The 20,456-nt window shown below is 38.8% G+C and overlaps 1 protein-coding gene across 1 annotated transcript in view; it reads right to left on the reverse strand.

Moving 5' to 3' along the window:
• Nucleotides 1-20,456, reverse strand: part of LOC137912617 (NT-3 growth factor receptor-like) — a 111,163-nt gene that overhangs the window by 27,537 nt on the left and 63,170 nt on the right. The window contains exon 10 of the mRNA XM_068756755.1: nucleotides 19,531-19,633. Within this exon, the coding sequence (XP_068612856.1) occupies nucleotides 19,531-19,633 (103 nt within the window). The remainder of the gene's footprint in view (nucleotides 1-19,530; nucleotides 19,634-20,456) is intronic.

The following is a 20,456-nucleotide window of genomic DNA, read 5'->3' on the forward strand; positions in this document are numbered from 1 at the left end:
AGATGTTTGATGTGAGGTGTAGTTTGCAGGTGCATTAGCTAATTTAGCAAAATCAATTGATCAAATGTGATATATGGATCATGTTTCTGAACTTAAAGAAGTCAATCTCATTCACTAACAGGAGCAGAGGCAGCATTTCTGTCTCCCCCTGGGTTTGTAAATGGACTGGTTCATTAAGATATTGGGCCAGCAGGTCTATCAGTGGACCAGGCTCCAGTGACGGATTATAATACTAATCAAAAAAGAGGCAAGTTGTCTTTTATCTTATGCGCTTTTCACCTTGTAGGGATAATCAAAGCGTCAGTCAGTCAGTTTCTGTTTTCCATAATACATTCTTTCACAGCAAGTCTTTCAAATCAGATTCTCAGTCATCCACACATGCCGTTGCTGAACTGGAGCTATACACTTCCTATAAATAGAAACTTTTTTTTTTTAATACTTAGAAAGAAAGCTCTTGTACTTCTAAATTTTGAAATAATTTACCACTGTTTCTTTATTTATTTATTTACTTACTTTTGTGATAATGTGTATATGTATTAATATTGTAGAATCATTTATCTTTCCTTCTGAATATCTATCAAACAACCGATGGCCCTCTGTGTTTGTGGTAAATGCATTTACCACAAACACAAGAAGGAACTTCGAAAAAAATATCAGACTGTTTATCCTTTTAAAGTAATATAAATGTGGAACATCACTAGTAATATCTTCATCCTTCACCTGAATCTGATATGTCATGTCCACCGTGAGCCAGTCTGTTTATAAGTGCTCTCAATCAATTTAACCGTGTTCCCTTATTTATGCACATTATTAGTGTCATTAGATGCAATTCATTTTGGTTTATGCTTTCTTGTGCAGGAGCTACAGTATTTATTACCACAGCGTGTAGGTGTTTCTGGTCTCTCCTGCGGAACTTATTTATTCCATTTTTCATTCCTTGTTAACAGTGTTTTGATTATCATAATTATTTGTGCAAATAAACCACAATGAGCTAAAATCCAGCAGGGGTGTGATTTTTTTTATTATTTTTTCGAAAGAAAGGGGTGAAGGTGATTCTCAGGATTAAAACAAAAAACATGAAAACAATATGATGGGTGACTGTAGGGTTTTCCCTATAGTGCAGAATAAATTGTGAAGTGTGATTGCTTCCGTTCCACCTCCTTGTGGTAATTATTGCACAGATTCCTTTCAAAGGTAGTTAATTAGGATTGGAATTAACTGCAGGACATGTAGAATGAGCAAAAGAACACAGGAAGGACAGCTTGGTGAGGCAAAGCCATGCTTCTAGCTCTAAAGGATTTACAACAAATTAAAGCCATAAGAAAAACTGAAATAATGCCAGACATCTTGGTTGTGAAGGACTGCAAGACAGAAATATTAACCAAATTTCGTAGAGCTGTAAGCTAATTTAATAAATCTTTCAAATATGGCATTTTGCTGTTTAGTGCAGTAGCTGTCAAACAGTTCATTTCACCAATGCATTTCTGTAATTTAAAACATGAACTTTATTATGCAGCACCTGAGTATGAAAGGAGAGGGTTGAAGCAAATTAGTTCAGCATTCTTCATAGGCCAACTCCCTTTGGCGGCTTTGCAGGGTAGACCCAGACCTCAATGAAGAGATTACATATCTTATCTACCCAGGGGATACCTCCAAATTACCCAGAAGGAGCTGGAAAGTGTTACAAGGGAGAGGGAGATCTGGAAAACACTGATTAGACTGCAGCTACTGCAACTTGTCCCGGACACATGGAAGAAAATGGATGGATGGACTTCTTGGTACGGGTCCGTCTTCAGAACACAACAACTCCACACAATCTATTCTCAAGAAAATGTGATGCAGAATAAAGATTAAGATGTTGGTGCTACTAGCTAGCTCTGAAGAAGCCTTGTGTTTTACAGTTAAAGCGAGATGAGAACTCCCCACTTTGTTCTGAAGAAGACTTTCACATATCTCCTCTGTCTAATGGCCTAACCTGCTCACCCAACCTCCCACACAAAATATCTTTGAGTGGGAGGTTTTGTTGGCAAAACCCAGACAAAACCCCATTTCTCACTGTATTCAAAAATCAGCCTGCAGAGTGATATGCCTCTGCAGTGTGTGCTGTTTTCTTCAAAGCTGATTGTGATCAGCTGTGACTATTGAGCACTCAGATGGTTCTTGTTTATGGTCCTCTGCATTGTAGCCTATCAACAATTTACAGTTGCCCAGCACGCCACAATGTGGCTTCTCTTTGTGATCGTATAAACAATACGAAATACTGAGGGGAAGGACGGCTGAGTCAAGACAGAATTAAAGGTGCAATTGAAATGTGCAGTCACTGGATCTGTGGCAACTTGTCATCTAAAATCAATCATTTACACCATGCTACACATCATCTGCAATGACAGTGTAAAACCAATGACAATTTATGTTGCTGTATATCTTTGGTCGTGATGCCCAGAATGATAATAAACAAACTTGAAATTGCTATTCTGACTCTGTTCCCACAGTGGCCTGTGGGCCTTTATATCTTTAACAACACACACACATTACCCTGTCAACTCCCTAAGGACAGACAACGCAATTTTATACGAGTCTGAAAAGATATGGGAAATGACATCATGGAACAGTAGAGCAGTCTGAACCCTGTTCCTTGATTTATGACTTCAACAGAGTAAGGATCTTTAACAAAACTAGGTACCTGCATTTCATTACGCGTTATGGGCACAAACACATATTGAAAACAAAACACACAGTGATTTGAGAATATCGTCGGAGCCACACAAGCCTCCAATCTATTTAGGTTTCATTTTTCTTTTACAGCAATGCAATCAGAAAAGGCAAAAGGTAAAACGTGTTGGGGGCATTGTCAGGGAGAGTAGTTTGCACCATATACTCAGAAGCAATGCCAACAGTGAACGCTTGCGCATGCAGTGCAAACATATGCAAAGCAGCATCCACACACTCAATGGCTATATTTACTCTCATGGCATTATAATATTAAACTGCACCTTTACGTGCATTTAACCACAAAAGAAACTCACTATAATCTCACTAAAAGGATCGGAGGTTGTGCATATCACAGCCGCCGTTGAAACTACATGCTCATGTGTCCCACGATTCTACTGGACCCCAACACTTGTCTAATACTGGTTAAGTGCGTAATTGATTACTGTCATGCTGGCAAGATTTGATTTCTACACAAATCTAAGTTGAGGTAAAGTGTAAAGATGTTTCTCAGACACCCAGGTAAATCAAGAAGGTCAAACACATCCCAGAGGCTGCTCTAGTTCAAACTCACTGGAGAGTCTAGATACTTAGACAATTATACCTCGACACGCGAGTGTTCCAAGACACGAGCAAACCTGCAAGCAATATTTTCCTTTGAGACACGAGCAACTTCCAGATGCTGCCGCTAAACGGCCGAGCGCGCTTCACTCGTTCAGTTTAGGTATGCACCACCTTACGTACTCGTTGTGTTTCCATTATTGACGTGATTTTGACTGTATCTGAGTATTCTTTAGAAGTGATAGGTCGATAGAAAGGGAGTGGTAAGGATGGCAGTGACAAGAAAAGACTCATGATGCCGATGGAGATAAAGCATGAAATGATCAATCAACGTGATCGTGGTGTCTGTAAGTGATTTAGCATGCCAGTACGAGCAGAGTACATCGACGATATGTACAATCCTCAAACAGAAGGACGCTATCAACAACACAAAGCCTTCCAAAGATAGAACTATTATGTCTAAGCTTATGTAAGTGTACAAGTAAAGCATCAATACAGGTCTAATCACAAGAAGACTCAAGGCATTTAAGCCTGAACTAAAGCTGCCAAGTAAAGGTGCAATTGTAAATTTTGATTTGATGACGATGTTAGAGGAAAAAAATAAAGAAGAAAACATTTTACCATGCATCTGTAATAAATGTATTGGCAGTCTATCCAATAACTGAATAAAGATTTCAATCAAAACCACAAATGAGAGCATCAGGTCTGAAGTGAGGCATTAGTCAGAGGATTATTAAGGTTAACAGGATACATATGGGTATCAGGAACACATTCATTTATTTTACCAGTAAATATTCAATTGAGATTAAGAGCCTCTTTTGCGAGGGAATCATGGCCAACACAGTTATAGAACTACACAGTGTAAACACAAATGACAGACATGCATACACATGTAACCTCTGAAGTGTTCCATGCGCAAGATGTTCAGTACAGTAGTACACACATCACACACAAAAACACAACTATCACTCTATTGGTGATGGTGACCAGGGATTACCAAAAGTCAACAGAGTTTCTATTTTGAACACCATAAATATAGGTTACAAATTAATGGCAATACATTCCATCGTAACGATCTGATAGTTCCGAAGGTGATTTAGTCAGAATGATAGCAGCAGACTAACTACTAGCCATTCAACCAGCAAAATGACTACTACCCCAAACGACAAGCAGTAAACCATTATATTGCTGATGTGCTCAAGACAATGACATGGTTAGAATACACCAGCGCATAGCTGATACATTTTTAATCAGAGCAGCTCGTTGACAAATAGGAGAGCGCTCTATGTGGGCTTAGAATGAATTGGAGTAATTAAATTCAATTGAGTATTAACAATCTTTTCTGTACTTTGGTGCAAGTCTTATGCTGAAAGCGATCTTTTGATAATACTGTTGATTTACACACAAAACTTGGCTATATAAATTTCAAGTAAGATTGTAATCCTTAGAAATACTTCAGTGCTCCTATCCGAGATCGGTGACAGAGCATCAGGAATGGAGGCTGCTGCAAAGTGATCTACGACAGCAGCTGTAGCATTCATCTTCACTTTCATAATCACATGATGTATTTATACCCTCGCTGTTATTTTTTATTTTACTCTAGTAACAACAACAAGTATAACTGACTGTTAGTTCTGAGTGTATAGACAAATATATCAGACGATTGATGGTAACTCAAGTGTCATCAAACAATCTGCTCTTGTTGCATCTCAGTTCTCATCCATCACATATCTACTGTAAATATATCAAATGTTGTTCCACATACTCAGTGAATACTCTTTACTTAGGTGCATACAGGCTTTATATAGTATTTGATATAGTTTTGCCAGACTCCCTGTATGTCGTGTAGCCAGAGATAGCCTGCTTGAACTTGAATTTTGTTATATGTTCAGAAAAATGAAGACTTGGTGGAGTGCAGGGAACATGATTTAATGTATATAATCTACATTCTAGTTGTGTGTAGTTGTAGTTTCTTAATCAATGATTCATATTATGAGGGCCAAACTATCAATGGATTGTTGCTTTCAGGTGCAAAGATGCAAGTAAAGGATATACTGAGCAGCCTTGTTCAAGGTTTATGCTCTGAATCGGTGAATCCTGTCTCATTTAATGCTGATAATTTAGATGGCATTAATTGGGTCTTTACCAAGGAATACGTATAGCACCATAAGGAATGTATAGAATCATTTAATCATTATATGTGTGCTGCTTAGAGAATGACCTTAAGTGTTGTCCTGAATGCAACTGGGTTTTATATATAATATATATGTATGATACGACTGCTTTAAATTAAATGCCATTTTTACATTTGATAGTCTGTTTTTTTTAATAGCATCCAGAGGACAAATTAGTAACATCCAAAACATTTAATAGACATGTATCACATATCTACACACAAAGATTGTCAATGTTAATTTCTTCTATGCATTTCAAGTAGTATGTTTTCAAAAATAATGAAATAGTTCTGGGAGGGGTGAACAACTTTTTTTCATTTCATGTCATTTTAATCATTTGAATGATTCGCCTTTCTCCACATTTAGGTTTTATGCAGCCTAAACATACTGCAGGATATGTCAGGCTGAAAATACAAACAAATATAGGCATTTCAAACAAAGCAAACATCAAACATTCTCAGAGGGTGACTGCTGTGAGCGACACCCTGTGAAACAGTACACATCATTACCCACAGTGGGCTGTCAATCAGTTCCATCTGCAAGGAGACAATGCTGCTAAATATAACTTTCCCTGTAGTCCGTGAGAAGACGTCCAAGCCAGTATAAACACTGTGGACTGGCACTTGTAGGTATTTCATTGCCTGATTTCTGTGCACATCAAACAAGAATCTCATTTTGGAAGCAGGTGGTAGGATGAACTGGGATAATTCACAGTAAAAAAAAAAAGACAATATGAAGAATAAAGATGGGGGTGGGTTGGGAAGGGGAGGGGGAAAGAAGCAAACTAACTAATGCAGCCAATTAAACTTCCACTAGCCCCGTACCACCCCTTACCCTCCTCCCCAGGAAATCCTTCAAAGTGCTGCCATCAGCAAATAGTAATAAAGTGAAGAAGATGGCTGTAAATGGGCTTAGATGCTGAGGCAGGGGGTGGACAGGCGGGGGGCAGGGGACTGTCAAATGAGGCTCATCACACTGAGAAAACAGCTTTTCAGTGTTGTGAAATGACTGCCCAACAACGACCACACAGAGGCAAACCAAATTCTGCAGAAATTCCCAGCATGATGGGCAATAGGGTCAATGGCAGTGTATGTGAGGGGTATGAAAGGAGGGCTACAATATTAGCAGTCCATCTCCCCAGGTCCTAGCAGATGGAGCAATCTCCCAGCAGGAGCTTTGAAATAGAATGCTTGATTGACAAAGAAATCTAAAATAATACAGAGCTGATGTGTTTTTGTGAAATGAGAAAGGCCCAGTGTAGACTAAGAACAGTTTGCTCCATGAGGGACACCCCAAATGAGACATTTTTATTTTCTATCTGCAGGTAAATCTATTTCAAAGAGCCAAATCATCTCATTACACAAAATACATTTCAAACAAAATCCCTTCTTTTACATAAAACGTTTAGGTTTCGCTCTTCAGCTGTCCTTTAAGAAGAAGAAAAATATCTTTACTTTCCCCTGTTTCCCTTTCAGAGCGCAGCTGTTTTGTGTCCTACTGGGCATTCGCAATGGGAAGATTTCCACACCGATCTGAACATCATTTAAAAAACATCAACAGAAAGATGTCAGAAGGAGCCTGTGAATAACACCAGAGGCTTATCCACTTTCACAGCTTTAAAGAAGAAAAAGGGGCCAGCCAGGCTCTTCATTTCACCCGTTCTGTATTCTGTGTGCATAGCCAGCATCGAGCCATCACTGCCTCGGCTGCATTCATGTTACATAAGCAAGAAAGCGCCGACTCCAACTGCCAGTATGGTCATCTTACTGCTCACCTGGAAGAGCTCTTAATGCATAATTATTTTTCAGTGTTCACACACACAGACACATGCCTTTCTTTTTTGTTTGATTTTCTTTGTTATTTAATAATTGGAAAATTAGGAAAGCAAGCTTCCCATGAAAAGCGTAGCGGATCAATTTTCTGTGTTTCTCATTCCCTCCTTGAGTAAGATTACAATTGCATTTGAAGACACAAAATATTCTTGAGGATTATTATTCTTGAGGATTATTACCATTTAAGCAGAAAATGTCATGGCAATCCTAATCAACCAAAAAACTAAGATAACTGCATCTCCAAGATCTCTAGCCAAGCTAAGCTATTGGCATATCTGGTCATTTTGTTTGATCACAGATATCACAATTACTATCCCAGCACCTGGTACCAAAAAGACACCAAACAGAGGTTTTCACACTGGAGGAAACACCAAGCACTGCTTCTTGCTTCTGTTTACATCGATGGAGGCCACGAAGGCACTGATGTGACTGACAGAATGGGAATACAGTTCTTGTTTTAATCAGGAGAGGAGAGGAATCAAAACAGAGCAGTTAAAATAATAAAACACATGTTAGGATCACTCAGAGTGAAAAAAGTCATGTCAATTGTTCCCAGAGACTAAAAGCCTGTGTGTTTAGTAGCTAATTGTGTGAATGCATAAGGTTCTACCGTACATCCAAAACTCATTATGTACCTGCCTCTCTAAACTTCAGGCTCTATGTCTGAGCCTGCTACCACCAAAACACATACGTTTAATTAAATCTAGACCACCCAAAAATATATTAGCCCACTGACAAAATGCAAGACCCTGACTTTAAGCCCTTCTTCTTTTCGGGGTTAATATTGCTAACTGCCAAATTAAGTGGATATCATCCAATTCAGATTTTACACGACATGGCTTGCAGCATGTTGCTCTACAAATGTGCTGACATTGACAGAACAGCACTGGGTGTGGAGTTAGGCTTTGTTTCACATCCATTGCATTGCTTGGTCTGTGTAGCCCAAACTCGCTCAAATGTTTCTCTGCTCACACTTCTCAGTAGTATTACCACAGTAATGGGTAATGACTCCGTGGGGAGGGGAGTCACTCTAGTGCTCGAAATATTAGATTCAACTCCAACACAATTTAATCAAGAGGACTCCTTATTAGAGATACATTTGTTCACTCCATGCACCATCATGCACACTCAGGCATGACAGCTAAATACTGAGACTCAAACACCCAGCAAAGCTGATTTATCTGATCCCGTCGCAGGAGAAACACAACCTGAGATAAACGCAATAGAGAAAAGGAAACGCAGCAACACTTTGTCGCTGCTCAAAAGTTACCCCTAAGCATTAGCAAATGCTTCCCAGCTGTGGTGAGGACCATTGTGGACAATATTTTTTTTTATAGTCTTCCCAACTGTTTGACATATTTGGTTCCTGCAATCTGCTCTAATTGCATGGACCATGATCCCCTAGTGTCCCTGTCCTGGAAAACACGAGGGGATTGACATAACCATAACCACCATTAATATGCGTGTCTCAACTGCACAGGAGTACAATACGGAGATTATGACAATGAAGCCAAAAAAAGAAGCCAAAAGAGAGTAATGTGCTGTCACAAAGTCAAAATACTACAACAGTAATTTATTTCAGTTTATAACCTGCTAATGGAAAGTGAAAATGTATCAAATGGTCAAACTTGGAACCTTAAAGCAAAACTGTTCCTGTTTTCCATTTCCAGACTGTACTTAAATCATTAAAAGAGGGAGCCTGGAGGCTGCAATTATAAATTAGTTGATGATTTAAATAAAATAAGAAGTTTTGCACCACAAATCATCTCACTGGGCTGAGTCGGATACTCTGTGCCATACGTTATTAATCATTTCAGCTGATAACTTTCTGTTTATATGCAAGACTTTCAACCAGTGATCATGTACAAGGCCAATAATGTGCAACGACATACTGTACATTATCATAGCAAGCTGTGACAGAGATGCCCTTTCTGGTGAATAGTCCTTTTTCATTTCAGCTGAAAATCTAGATGTTTTTCTTTCAAAAACATGTGCTTATATTGTTATTCTGCAACAAGGTTGAAAAGCCCTTTCCAAAAATGTGCATCGCCTACCATTTCCTCCCTGGAGGACAGACAATCAGAAGACATCTTCCTAGCCATATCCTACTCACAGTAATGTGGGTTGGGTTTTGCGTTTTCCCCGTTTCTGTCCACATTAGCATCTGTACTTAATTGGCACCATTTGCTCAATTGCAGCACTTGAGTTTGTAAATTACTTTTACAATTGTTACAAATGATATATGTGATGTGTTTGTAGCCTTCTGAGCAGTCCTTACATTTCTCATGTGATTGGAATCTACGCCTACATTCTCTGTACAGGCCCACATATAGTTACTACTGTATAGACCCATGTGCATTGCTTCAGACCATAAAGTAATGCTGAGTTTGACCTAAAGGGGTTAAATATTGTGGGCTGATGGCTTTTAAGATTGGACACTCACCATCCAGACATTTGGCTTAGCACATAGCTATTTGTTTGTAAGGCACAATGATTTTGTTTGATCATCTCATGCCGACTCCGTACCCAATTCGTCTCCTTACCCAGAGTGATACCGTGACAAAGTCCAGTGTCAAATCAACAGCAGTTAGAGCTGTGCTGTGAGCCCACCGCTTATCTTTCAGCACATGTACGATTGACTCAGAGCTGGGAACACTCACTTCAAGGTAGTCACATAATTGAGGATTGAACAGTTATCCGAGAGACTGCTTTGTCTGTCTTGTCAGTACGAGCTAGGCCAGCTAAAGGCCAGACAATTTGCCCACCAAATGTCATGTTGCGAGAAGGCAAAGAAGACCTGGTGAAATAATGCAAGGGATGGACAAAAGCGCTGTTTAAAGACATACCAGTTCTTATTATCCGATTACTCCACCCCAAAATCAAACTACATATTTTCTGCTTCATTCTGTCCTACCAATTCTGATAGTTCTGCAAAGGATGAAACATTGATACAAAAATGTTTTGCGTTTCTAGTTTCTAGTTTAGCATTTTTCTTTTTCCGCAGTCTAAAGGAAATTGGTTTTCTTCCTCTGGCACAGTGGTTGGATCAGATTGTGTTCTGCAGAAGCATGGATCTTATCTTACCTGCAGCAATGGTCCAAAGATATTGCTGCGCTCCTCTCAGTGGAAATAGGCTTCAACTCTGTTTTACTCTTGACAGGACAAAGGCAAACACGCACACACACACACAGGGATAACTATGCACCACAACCCATCTCTAGGGCTGTGCATATGGTGCAGTCTGTAGACATGATGTGCCATTATACACAGCATGGATATGACTGGAAGGTCACAGTTTATCTCTTGTACAGCCTGATGAAATTAAAATTATGTATCTTAAGGCATCAGGTTGATTTAATGTGTATGTTACTACAGTATGCATAAAAAAGTTGTTCAAGATGTGACCAACTAACCTTACAGGACTGGATAGAGTTATGTTAAAGACTCTCCGCTAATTCTGGAAAACCTACAGCAAAATGTTTGGCCCAACGGGCACAGAGGAAAGTCATCAGAGTAACCAATACTATACACCCATTAGCTGAAACGCAGCTGAGCCAGCTTGTTGAAACTCCCTTTACACTTCCTTCTTAATTTTCTTTTTTTTCTTCCATTGTTCCTCCTCTCCTTTCCAGTTTCACATCACCTCCTCTTTCTGTCTCCTCTATAAGTGTAAATAACATGGTGTGTTTTGCAGCCTCCGTTGCACTGCAGCATGTTAGGTTAGCTCATCATCACCACCCTCCCTTGGGCTACATGAAGTTTATCTCCCTGCCAGTTGGATACCACGATACCCAAATACAGAAATATGACACTTTGCCATGCAGCTGAAACACAACATTACAGCGTCAATACAATATTAGAGCACATATTGAATATTCAGAATGCTCGCAAAAGAAGAAAATACTTATATTACACTGTGAATTGTATTTATTTATTTAATCTACTTTTTTTGTGTGTGTAAAACAAAATGACTGCTGAAAAGACTTCACTGTTCATCTATCAGAGACATCACAGTTTCAGTTTTACTATTGTTAACTTTATTTTAATGAGAATTGCTGCATGTAGAATTAAGTTAAAAGGAGTCAAGAACCCATTTTTTTGGTTTTCTTTTTCATTTTTGAAGAAAAGAAGAAGAGTTAAAGAAGATTTTGGTGCAGCATTAAGAAAATATCGAAGCTTATTGAAATTGGGCTTCAGGTGGACATATGGTATTTTTTAATTACTGTAAACACAAACGAAGAGTCAGCCTTGCAATGCCAATGCTGCATTATGCATTACACAAGACAGAAAATATATATTTGAGTGTTTTTCACGGCCATGTGTTTTACCATCTGAAGCATTTAAATGCATTGATCAAGCTATTCACAGTAGAGCCTTAAATATGTCTCCCCCACCGAATGATCCCACAGAGCTATTTTTATGCAGGCCTGACTCGGTCAAACTATACATGAATGGCTCCCCGCAGCAAAATCAATTTTTCCCATGCCTGAGAGGGCCAGGTTAGCAGCAACATGAGCTGAAACAAGTTTTCACTGTCTTGCTTAAGAATATTCCAGTAAGGCTACAAATTACAAACGCATTTCGTCAATACCGTGAGCTTCACTGAATCACTGGCATCAGATCAAAATGGTGCTAGTGAGCCAGCTAACGTAAGACGTGCATGCAGAGTGTTTTCAATCATTAAACCACATAAAAGCGAAACATGAAAATCAGCCAGGCTGGAGTGGAGAGCGATTGTTGGAGCAATAGGAAGCCACAACCTGCTCTCGCCTGGCTTCAACTTTTAGCTGCTGTTGCTTTGCATCACACCTCTAATGCATATTTGAACTCAAGACAATTCTGGACTCATTAATAAATGTAAAGTTGTCAATGAGACGAAAAGGATAAAAAATGTTGTGACCTAAAAGACTGTGACCTGTAAAATTGACATAATCTGCTACCTTTGAGAAGCCAGTAATGACCTCTCATCGCAGTGTGACACACTCTCCGTCTTCATTTCACACCCTCTTAGAGCAGCACAGATGGCCTTGGCATTTCCCTAACAGCCCCTGAAGACTTTTGTAATTCAGGCTACAAATCTTTTTTTTCCTGTTGCTCCTTGCTCGAAACATTGGAAGATGCATGAAGATGACGGCAAGGTGAGTTGTTATTCACCACACATCCTTCTTAGCTCTTAGGTAACGGATGTATATTACAAACAAGTCCACCAGAAGGATCCGGATAACACAGAGCGTTTTTCACATACATATAATCCCATCTATTTGGCATTATTGTTTGCTAACTATGATTTTCTATGGGTTAATACACAAGTTAATGAGGTGGGACTGGGCCACTGTAAAATCTTACTCAACCAGTCATGCAGTATAATTTGTCTTGCCACAGAAGTGTCAGCTATTGCAGCTCCCTGCTTTTTAATTCATTCAAATTTATTTTGTTTTAATTGATTTATCCTCAGTGATCACTAACACCATTAGTGTGGAAAGACATGAAGAGTTTACAAGATGATGGGGAGACATAAGGAAAGCAAGATACAAGGAGAGAGAGAGAGAGAGAGAGAGAGAGAGAGAGAGAGAGAGAGATGCTAATAGAGGATAACAGCATAGAGACACACAAACAGCGGGATGCAGAATGTGCCCTGTGCGGTTGCGTTCTGTGTATGTGCATGTCTCTATGAATAATTAGTCCCCTAGTTGTGATTACACAACAATTATTCTCTGAGCTAACCATCCTTACAAAGGATGGGGGCTCGTTCTCTATCTATACTGCAGATGCTGAGGTCTGCCCGCCCCAGAAGTGTGTTAATGGTAACTGGGGAGAAGTTAATAGGAACATGAGGCGATGGGCATATGGGGACATGGAATGAGTGGCTGATGGAAAGACAGCTCCATGTGGACAAGATCCAGAGGGATGGTTACGCCCGATGTGCTCTATGTCAAAGCTCCCGGACATCAGTATTTCACAAATGGTAATTATGGAATGAATTTGTGTTACTGCTTCTGTTATAATGTTGTAATTAATGGGGGTCAAAGTTTAATGTAATAATTAGGTAATACAATGTTATTACCAATGTAATAAGCAGGTAATAGTTTGATACTCACAAATTAAATATGTGTAATATTAGACTGTAAATATTACGTTACGGTGTTACGGAATATGTAACACTGTAAAGGGTTATAACACAGCCCTTCAACAACACAGACTTTTTAACTTGACGTTATTTCAATTGTATCAAAATAGTTCCACAATAAGGCACTCGCATAACAGCTCTTAGCAAACTTAGTGGGAGTGAGTGGAGCTAAAGGGTACCTTTAGACAAAAGTCCCAAAATTTATTTTAATTTGTGCACTGATTGTATTGTATATTAAGCAAAAATAAAAACATGCTCTAGTTCTGTCCTCTCTTGTCCTGTAACTGAACGAAATTCTACTTACTATTCTGCTAATGAATAATGGACAGTCAATGTGAAGCTCTTTCAAAATGTAACTATTTTATCATCGCTGATTTAGCAAATAAATTAATTTCAATGCAGCCTGTACTTTCTGTCGGTTTAAATGAAGTACAGCTCTCTGCTGCGCAGGAGTGAGCATGCAGCACCCTGTATTTGCTTGTTACATAATGTGAGCTATTTGCTGGGCTGGTGGTTAAAAATTCACACTAAATTAACCACTGGTTATAAAGAAGGTTTTCAGGAAAAGGGAAAAAACACTAGGTCGGGATATCATCTCAGACCCTGAAAATAATCTTCCCACCTCTGACAGGATGCTCTTTCCTGTTCATGATTAGCAAATCAACACTCTCCACAAGAACAAAATCGCAAATGGAGTCATGTAAAAAGATGAGAGCTACACATATATTCATTTATTAATTTATTTATTCCAACCACCAGTCTTTAACTAATCAGAAAATAAAATTGATTTATTTTTATGGAAAATCAAGGGTTGCACTTTTAAAAGCCTCCTGTTGGTACTGTGTGGCCAACAGGGAAGAGTCATTTGTGTATAATAGGCGTGCTGTTGAAGCTGAGTTCACTGTATTCCAAGAAAGCTGTCTGTTGAGATTCGGTCCCTTAATGTTCATTAACTTGGAAGAAAATCATCAGTACAATGCTGCATGCAGTACATTTATTTCAAGGCAGAAAATATGAGAGTAATAATCATTAGCTGAGTCCTCTAGGATACAGGGAACACGGTGTATAGTTGGGCGGTTGAATGAAAGTTCAAGGCAGAAATATATGTGCTTATGCTTACTTACAGAGCTGACAGACATTCTCTGGCCTCTCACAAAAAAACTAATACTCCATGAAGGCAATCTGTGTAGATACCACTCATTTGATTTACATGGTGAAGCAGCATCTCAGTGGTATGAAAAGTGTTTCAATTTCAGTCATGGTACTTTAGGGACAACATTAATTACGCAAATGTCTCCTTTGCAAGCCAAGGGCAAATCTGAATTCATGCAACAGTGAGGTCCTCAAAAGAAATATAGGCAACAGAAAAAGGCTGACAAAAGACTTTTTTTCTGCAGGATAAACATAAAAAAATGTGCTGACAGCTAAATAAAAGTCAAACTGAGAATTATAAAAAATAAAAAAGCACCTATAAAATCATCCGGACTGGTATCGTAACAAAAGCACTGAAATGTAAGATTCACAAGTGTTAATTATTTAGTGTTTACAAGATCAAGACAATGCAATATATATATATATATGGGTAGTTTTCAAGATCTACCAAGTGAGATAATATTGAGATATTCCTGTCTCTTAAATGGATTGCACCATAAACTGCATTTGTGTGTATTATGAAACTAAATTATTATGACTTTCACTTTCTGGCTTGTAAAAAAGGCACAAGCCTTATATTTTCTGAACAACTCCCCGTGGCGATGGTGCTAAATTGCTGCGGCAGGCGAAACAGCCTGTGATAGAAAACTGAGCCTCTTGCTATACTCCTACATTTGTGCTCTGCCAGAGCCTGAAAATGTAAAGATGCTTTATTGAACTATTATTAAACTCAAAGGGGAGTGGACATCTGAACTATTGATAGGAAATACTTAAATGGGAAACGTCTACTGGACACCTATTTGAAGTGCACTCAACAAGGCCATTTTGCAAGCGTGGTTGTCTACTGGGAGTTTCTCTAAAATGTGAGGCACAGATGTGAACACCTGTGTAGGAAGACACAGGGGAGGACAGGGAGCACTTAGCCATTACCAGGCTCATTCTCATGGTGAAAGGCCAATGTCCTGAATAAAAATAAAATAAAATAAATAATAGAACTGCCATTTTCACCAGGAAAGTCATGTCCACAGGAACAAGTCCAAAGAATCCACATTCGACATCCATCCAAGTGCAGTCAAAAAAAAACTCAGGAAAGGCGCTGATGCAATTTTTAAGTAAGATAAATAAGTAAATAGACTTTTATTGTATTTTCATTTTCAATACAAGCTCTAAATAGAACCAAGTAAGGACATGCAAGTTCAGGCTGAATTTGAGAGGTTGCAGAGCACATCCAAAACCTTTTAGGGTTTAAAAACAGCACTGCATGGTTCATGGCATCAGCGTAAAATAACACAAAATAATGACATGATGGAATGATGAGAGGGTCACGTATGACTGAAGATGAACTTTACGTCCTAAAAACTGTCTCCTGTTACAGGAGCAAACTTTTATGCCATAGTTCAAAAGTGGTCTGAATGTCCTTGAAGAATCTGGACAGAATGAGCAAAGCCAAACATTTTGTTTTCTACATTTGAAAGTCTGCCCACAGCTGAAGTGTCAACAGTGTTCTGCCCTCCGTTACAATTTAAGAATAAAGAAAGCTTTATTGTTATCATTGTTAGCATCATTGGACACACACACACACACAACAAAATTACGTCTTCACCAAGTAACCTTGAACCGTTGACCCTCTGGTTCCCAATGCAATGATTTCTGTAAGATTGATGTTGTCAGATTCATTGTGTGTTTAGTATTGCAGCTGGCTGAACTGGAGCACAATATTAAAGTAAATATTAAATATTACATATCTAATGTATGAAATAAGCATACAGTTAATAAAGTATAATATGTGTCCGACATGTAGAGAAGAATTTAAATAGAATGACTGCTGAATACCACATTTACACTTGGGATTACTAAAGTATTAAGTATTTTTGATTTGACTTTTTAGTTTAGTAAATAGAAAATAGTATCTAAATAACATCTATGTAAACTAACTAACCACTACAGTTTTCGTTGTCAGTACCTAAAATAAGTTTTGAGTTCAGTCTCCATAACAACAGTTTAGGAATGGGTATTAATAAGATTTTATATCTTATATGTTTGACATTTGAAAAGACACAAGAGTGTCTGTCTGGCTATGTTTCTGTCTCACTGCTTTGCATCATAGCTCACTGATCACCGGAGGCCAAGAGAAGCAGTGATGCAGTAAATGCTACTGCTACTGTGTGTGTGAGAGAGAGTGTGTGTGTGTGTGTGTGTGTGTGTGTGGGCTGATCACCCCTGGGCCTGGTTCAGGTAATGTAGCGAAGAGGAGGGTAAGCTGCTCTGACACACACGTCTGGATCAGAGAGGCTTGCACGTCACCGCAGGGTATGGTATGTGTGTGAGTATTTGTAGGTGTGTGTGTGTGCCAGTGTACCCAAGTGTGTTTGTGGGTATCTCTGTAATCTGTGTCTAAATGCATGTTTAAAAGTGAGAAAATTGACTGTACCAAGTCAAAAATTGTAATGAGACTAGATTGGTTAGTGTCTCAGTACATGCTTTACTGATCGCTGGAAGAGGAACCGGCCTGTGAATTCTGACCCATAGCGCTAGACAGGCAGATACTGGACAGAGAGCAGCTGGACCCGCTAACCTTTCCTTCATCTGATCCTGACTTCTCAGCATTTAGGAATCAGTTATTTGCTTGGGGAAGTGTTTTCATTCACATACTGTAGTTTTACTGGTTTATCGATCAGGGGGAATAAAAAGTTAAAATCACAAACTAAGCATCTAAAAGTGGGTCTTGCAAAAACATTCTTAGATATGGCAAGTTTTTCCACTGCAGAGTTTACTTTAGCTAACCAGCCTTTCAAGGGTCGGTGGTAGTAAATACTGTAACGCTACATAATTTTGCACAGATAAAACGATGGTCAACAAAAATTAAGGAAAAACCTTTCTTCTACAATCTATAAATCATTTAACCCATTTAGCCAAAAATAGCTCCTTTATCATCTACTCCAAATATAAAAACATTCGGCTGTTGCACACATTGATCATGGATGAGCTCCAGAAATACACAGAATGCTTGAGTAAGGTCATGAGCATTCTTCCTCGTTAGGAAGTTTTATCCGTGTTGATGCCGTCGCTGTGGGAGCGCTGAGGAATAAATCATTACTTCCCTAACATGAAGCGTACAACAAAGAGTCACTTTAGATGAAATACACACAAATATAAATATATCCAAAGTCCCACTCAGATAACCCTGGACGCACACAACACTCACGAACCTATGCACACACACACACACACACACAAACAAACAATGCACACAACTGAAACTGTTTGCAGAGCTACTCAAAATCATATTTTTTGCCAAAAACACTTTAATTGCTTCATTAATTACAGTGAAACTGGGAGGAAGCAACCAAAGCAATCACATTTTGGTGATAGCTCCTGAAGAAAACTGCTATTCTGAAATATATTATCTCTCGAATTACAAAATAGAAATGGTACAATATTATTCCAAATTTCGAAAGGATTTTGATTTTCAAACTTACCACTATCGCTCTCAGGTGCAATGATATAATAGTGAAATTATTGAGCTGAGCACAAAGACAGGGGAGAATAATACTTTATATTACAGACATGCTGAGTATCTTCTTTAGAAAAAGAAACACTATTGATTCCCCACTACTAAAGATTATATGAAAACCACTTCAGAATCCACTGGAGTGAATCACAAAGTGAAAGATGAGACCACTGCATAGACTGCAAGACAGTTTATCTGGAAGCTACACTGACAAGATATCGATCAGAGCAACAGGTTATCGACATTATCATCACACTTTCATGTGCACACACACACACAAACACAGAAAAACAGTCTCTTTCATAAATGTGCAATTATATCCACATAAAGTCAGCTGGTGTGTATCACTCATAGTCTTAAAGGCAAGGCAGGGACAGGATGTAGCTGAAAATATCTTTAACACACAAAACAGAGATATGCACACAGACACACTCAAGCCACATAAAAGGAAAAAAATAATAAAAACAGAGTTCTTATTGGATGCCCAGAAATGGTCGGTGATCAAACTCCAACAGCCAAAAGAGCCACAGTGATTTAGTGCAGCAAAAATCCATTACGGCTCCATCCAAAGGTAATGACTTCTTCAGGCCCTCCAGCTGATTCTCCAGAATAAGTGAAGGCAGCAATAACACGTGCACACACACACACACACACAGTGGACAAATCAGCCCTTTGATAAGAGCAGTCCAGAAAGAGTCCACCACCACATCACCTCTCTTTAAGTCTTAGACACATTCTAATCCTCACAGCGACAGTCAGACCACAGAAGAAATGTGGGTTATACAATGGAGACTAATAACAGAGTTATGCACACCTCAAAAACTGTTTGTTTGTTTTTTCTGTGATGCATGTGCGGAACACAAGTGGATACCACTCACCAGCTAGCAAAACAAATAAGAATTGCAGCTTAGTCTGTCCTTCACCCATTCCTTTCCACTTGTTGTGCTTTCTGTTCCACAGATCAGAACTACGACTGATTTTGCTTCTCACACATGGCAGAGAAACAAGCAAAACCTGGAGCTGACACAACATGAAAGCTCAGCATGCACAAAAGCCAAATTAATCCTATTGAATTCCTCAGAGTGATCGACAGCGCCAAGCCCACTAATTAATTTAGAATCCCTTCTGAGATTGCTCAACATAGCAGACACAGTATATGCTCAAAATGTATGTAAGACCTTGTAAGACATGTATCATGCAGCAGACAGCAAGCCATTACCTGTCCATGACAAAATGTGTCTTATTGGTGATACCCAGTAAAGTAGTGAGGCTGTAAGCATGAACACATGGTTCATGGTTCTATTGCAGCTGCATATGTATATTTTCTATTTAACAAATGTTTAGAAAATAATGTTCACTGGATAAATATTTTAGATATATATTTTTTTTATTTTTATTTTTTTTATGGAAAATCAAGGTAACTCTCCTAACTTTCTGTTTGTATGACTATTTGTGTAGACTTACCTTTCATACCGAATTTAGAGCGGCGGCCGTATTTGTTGATGAGAACAAAAAGGACGAGAAGGAGGACGCAAGCGAAGCCCGCCAAGCCCACAGCAATAGAAACCTGAGAGGAAAGTGTCAGAGTCAGGCTGTGATCAGAAAGCCGTGTTCACTTTGATGTCCTTTCCAGATTTATAACTGTGAAAATAAGAGTTTATACATTTAGATTGTGACTCCCGTTTTCACAAAGATAACAGCAAATAAATGTTAACAACAGTTTTGTCTGTTTGAAAGCATGTCATTAAAATATGTCAGTTTTTCTTTTTTATTGATTTCAACCTACAGTGCATTTTGGGAAAAATGTTTAAAGGTATTTTAGAGTCACAAGCCTGGTTTGTTGCCATAACAGCCACTCATTTGACTGAATTTGTTACCTTCTGAAAGTTCAATGACCCTGACTAAGACATCAAATTCTGATATTTGAACAACGGGCTGTTTTTGGGAGGATTGGCCAAGCCATTCCTCCCAAAAAATTTACATTTTCCAATCTTAGTTTAGGCCCTGTTTACACCAACCTTTTCAAAAGGATCTGCTACACACTGTTGTGCAAAAATCTATACTATGCATTCCTGGGCAGCAGCTGCTGGTGTTTCCTTTCAATCACCATCACAGAATAAGGCCAAACAAAAGAGGACAGTGCAGCATTGTTTGCTGTTCTACTGTTGATATAATCTCTGGAGTGTCTATGTTTTGTCTTTGTCCATATTCAAATTCAATAAAAGGGTTGGAACAGTAAATCACATGAGCAAAGATTTAGAAAATCCATGGCCCCAAAAAAGCTGTTGATGTGTGAATGAATGGCACACAGCACAACTTCCGTCAATGATGAATTAGAAGCATTTTGGGGTTTTTTAACTGCATATTTTGACATGCAAAATAACTGCATT

The sequence above is a fragment of the Brachionichthys hirsutus genome, unplaced genomic scaffold (assembly GCF_040956055.1).
Source record: "Brachionichthys hirsutus isolate HB-005 unplaced genomic scaffold, CSIRO-AGI_Bhir_v1 contig_202, whole genome shotgun sequence".
Classification (NCBI taxonomy): Eukaryota; Metazoa; Chordata; class Actinopteri; order Lophiiformes; family Brachionichthyidae; genus Brachionichthys; species Brachionichthys hirsutus.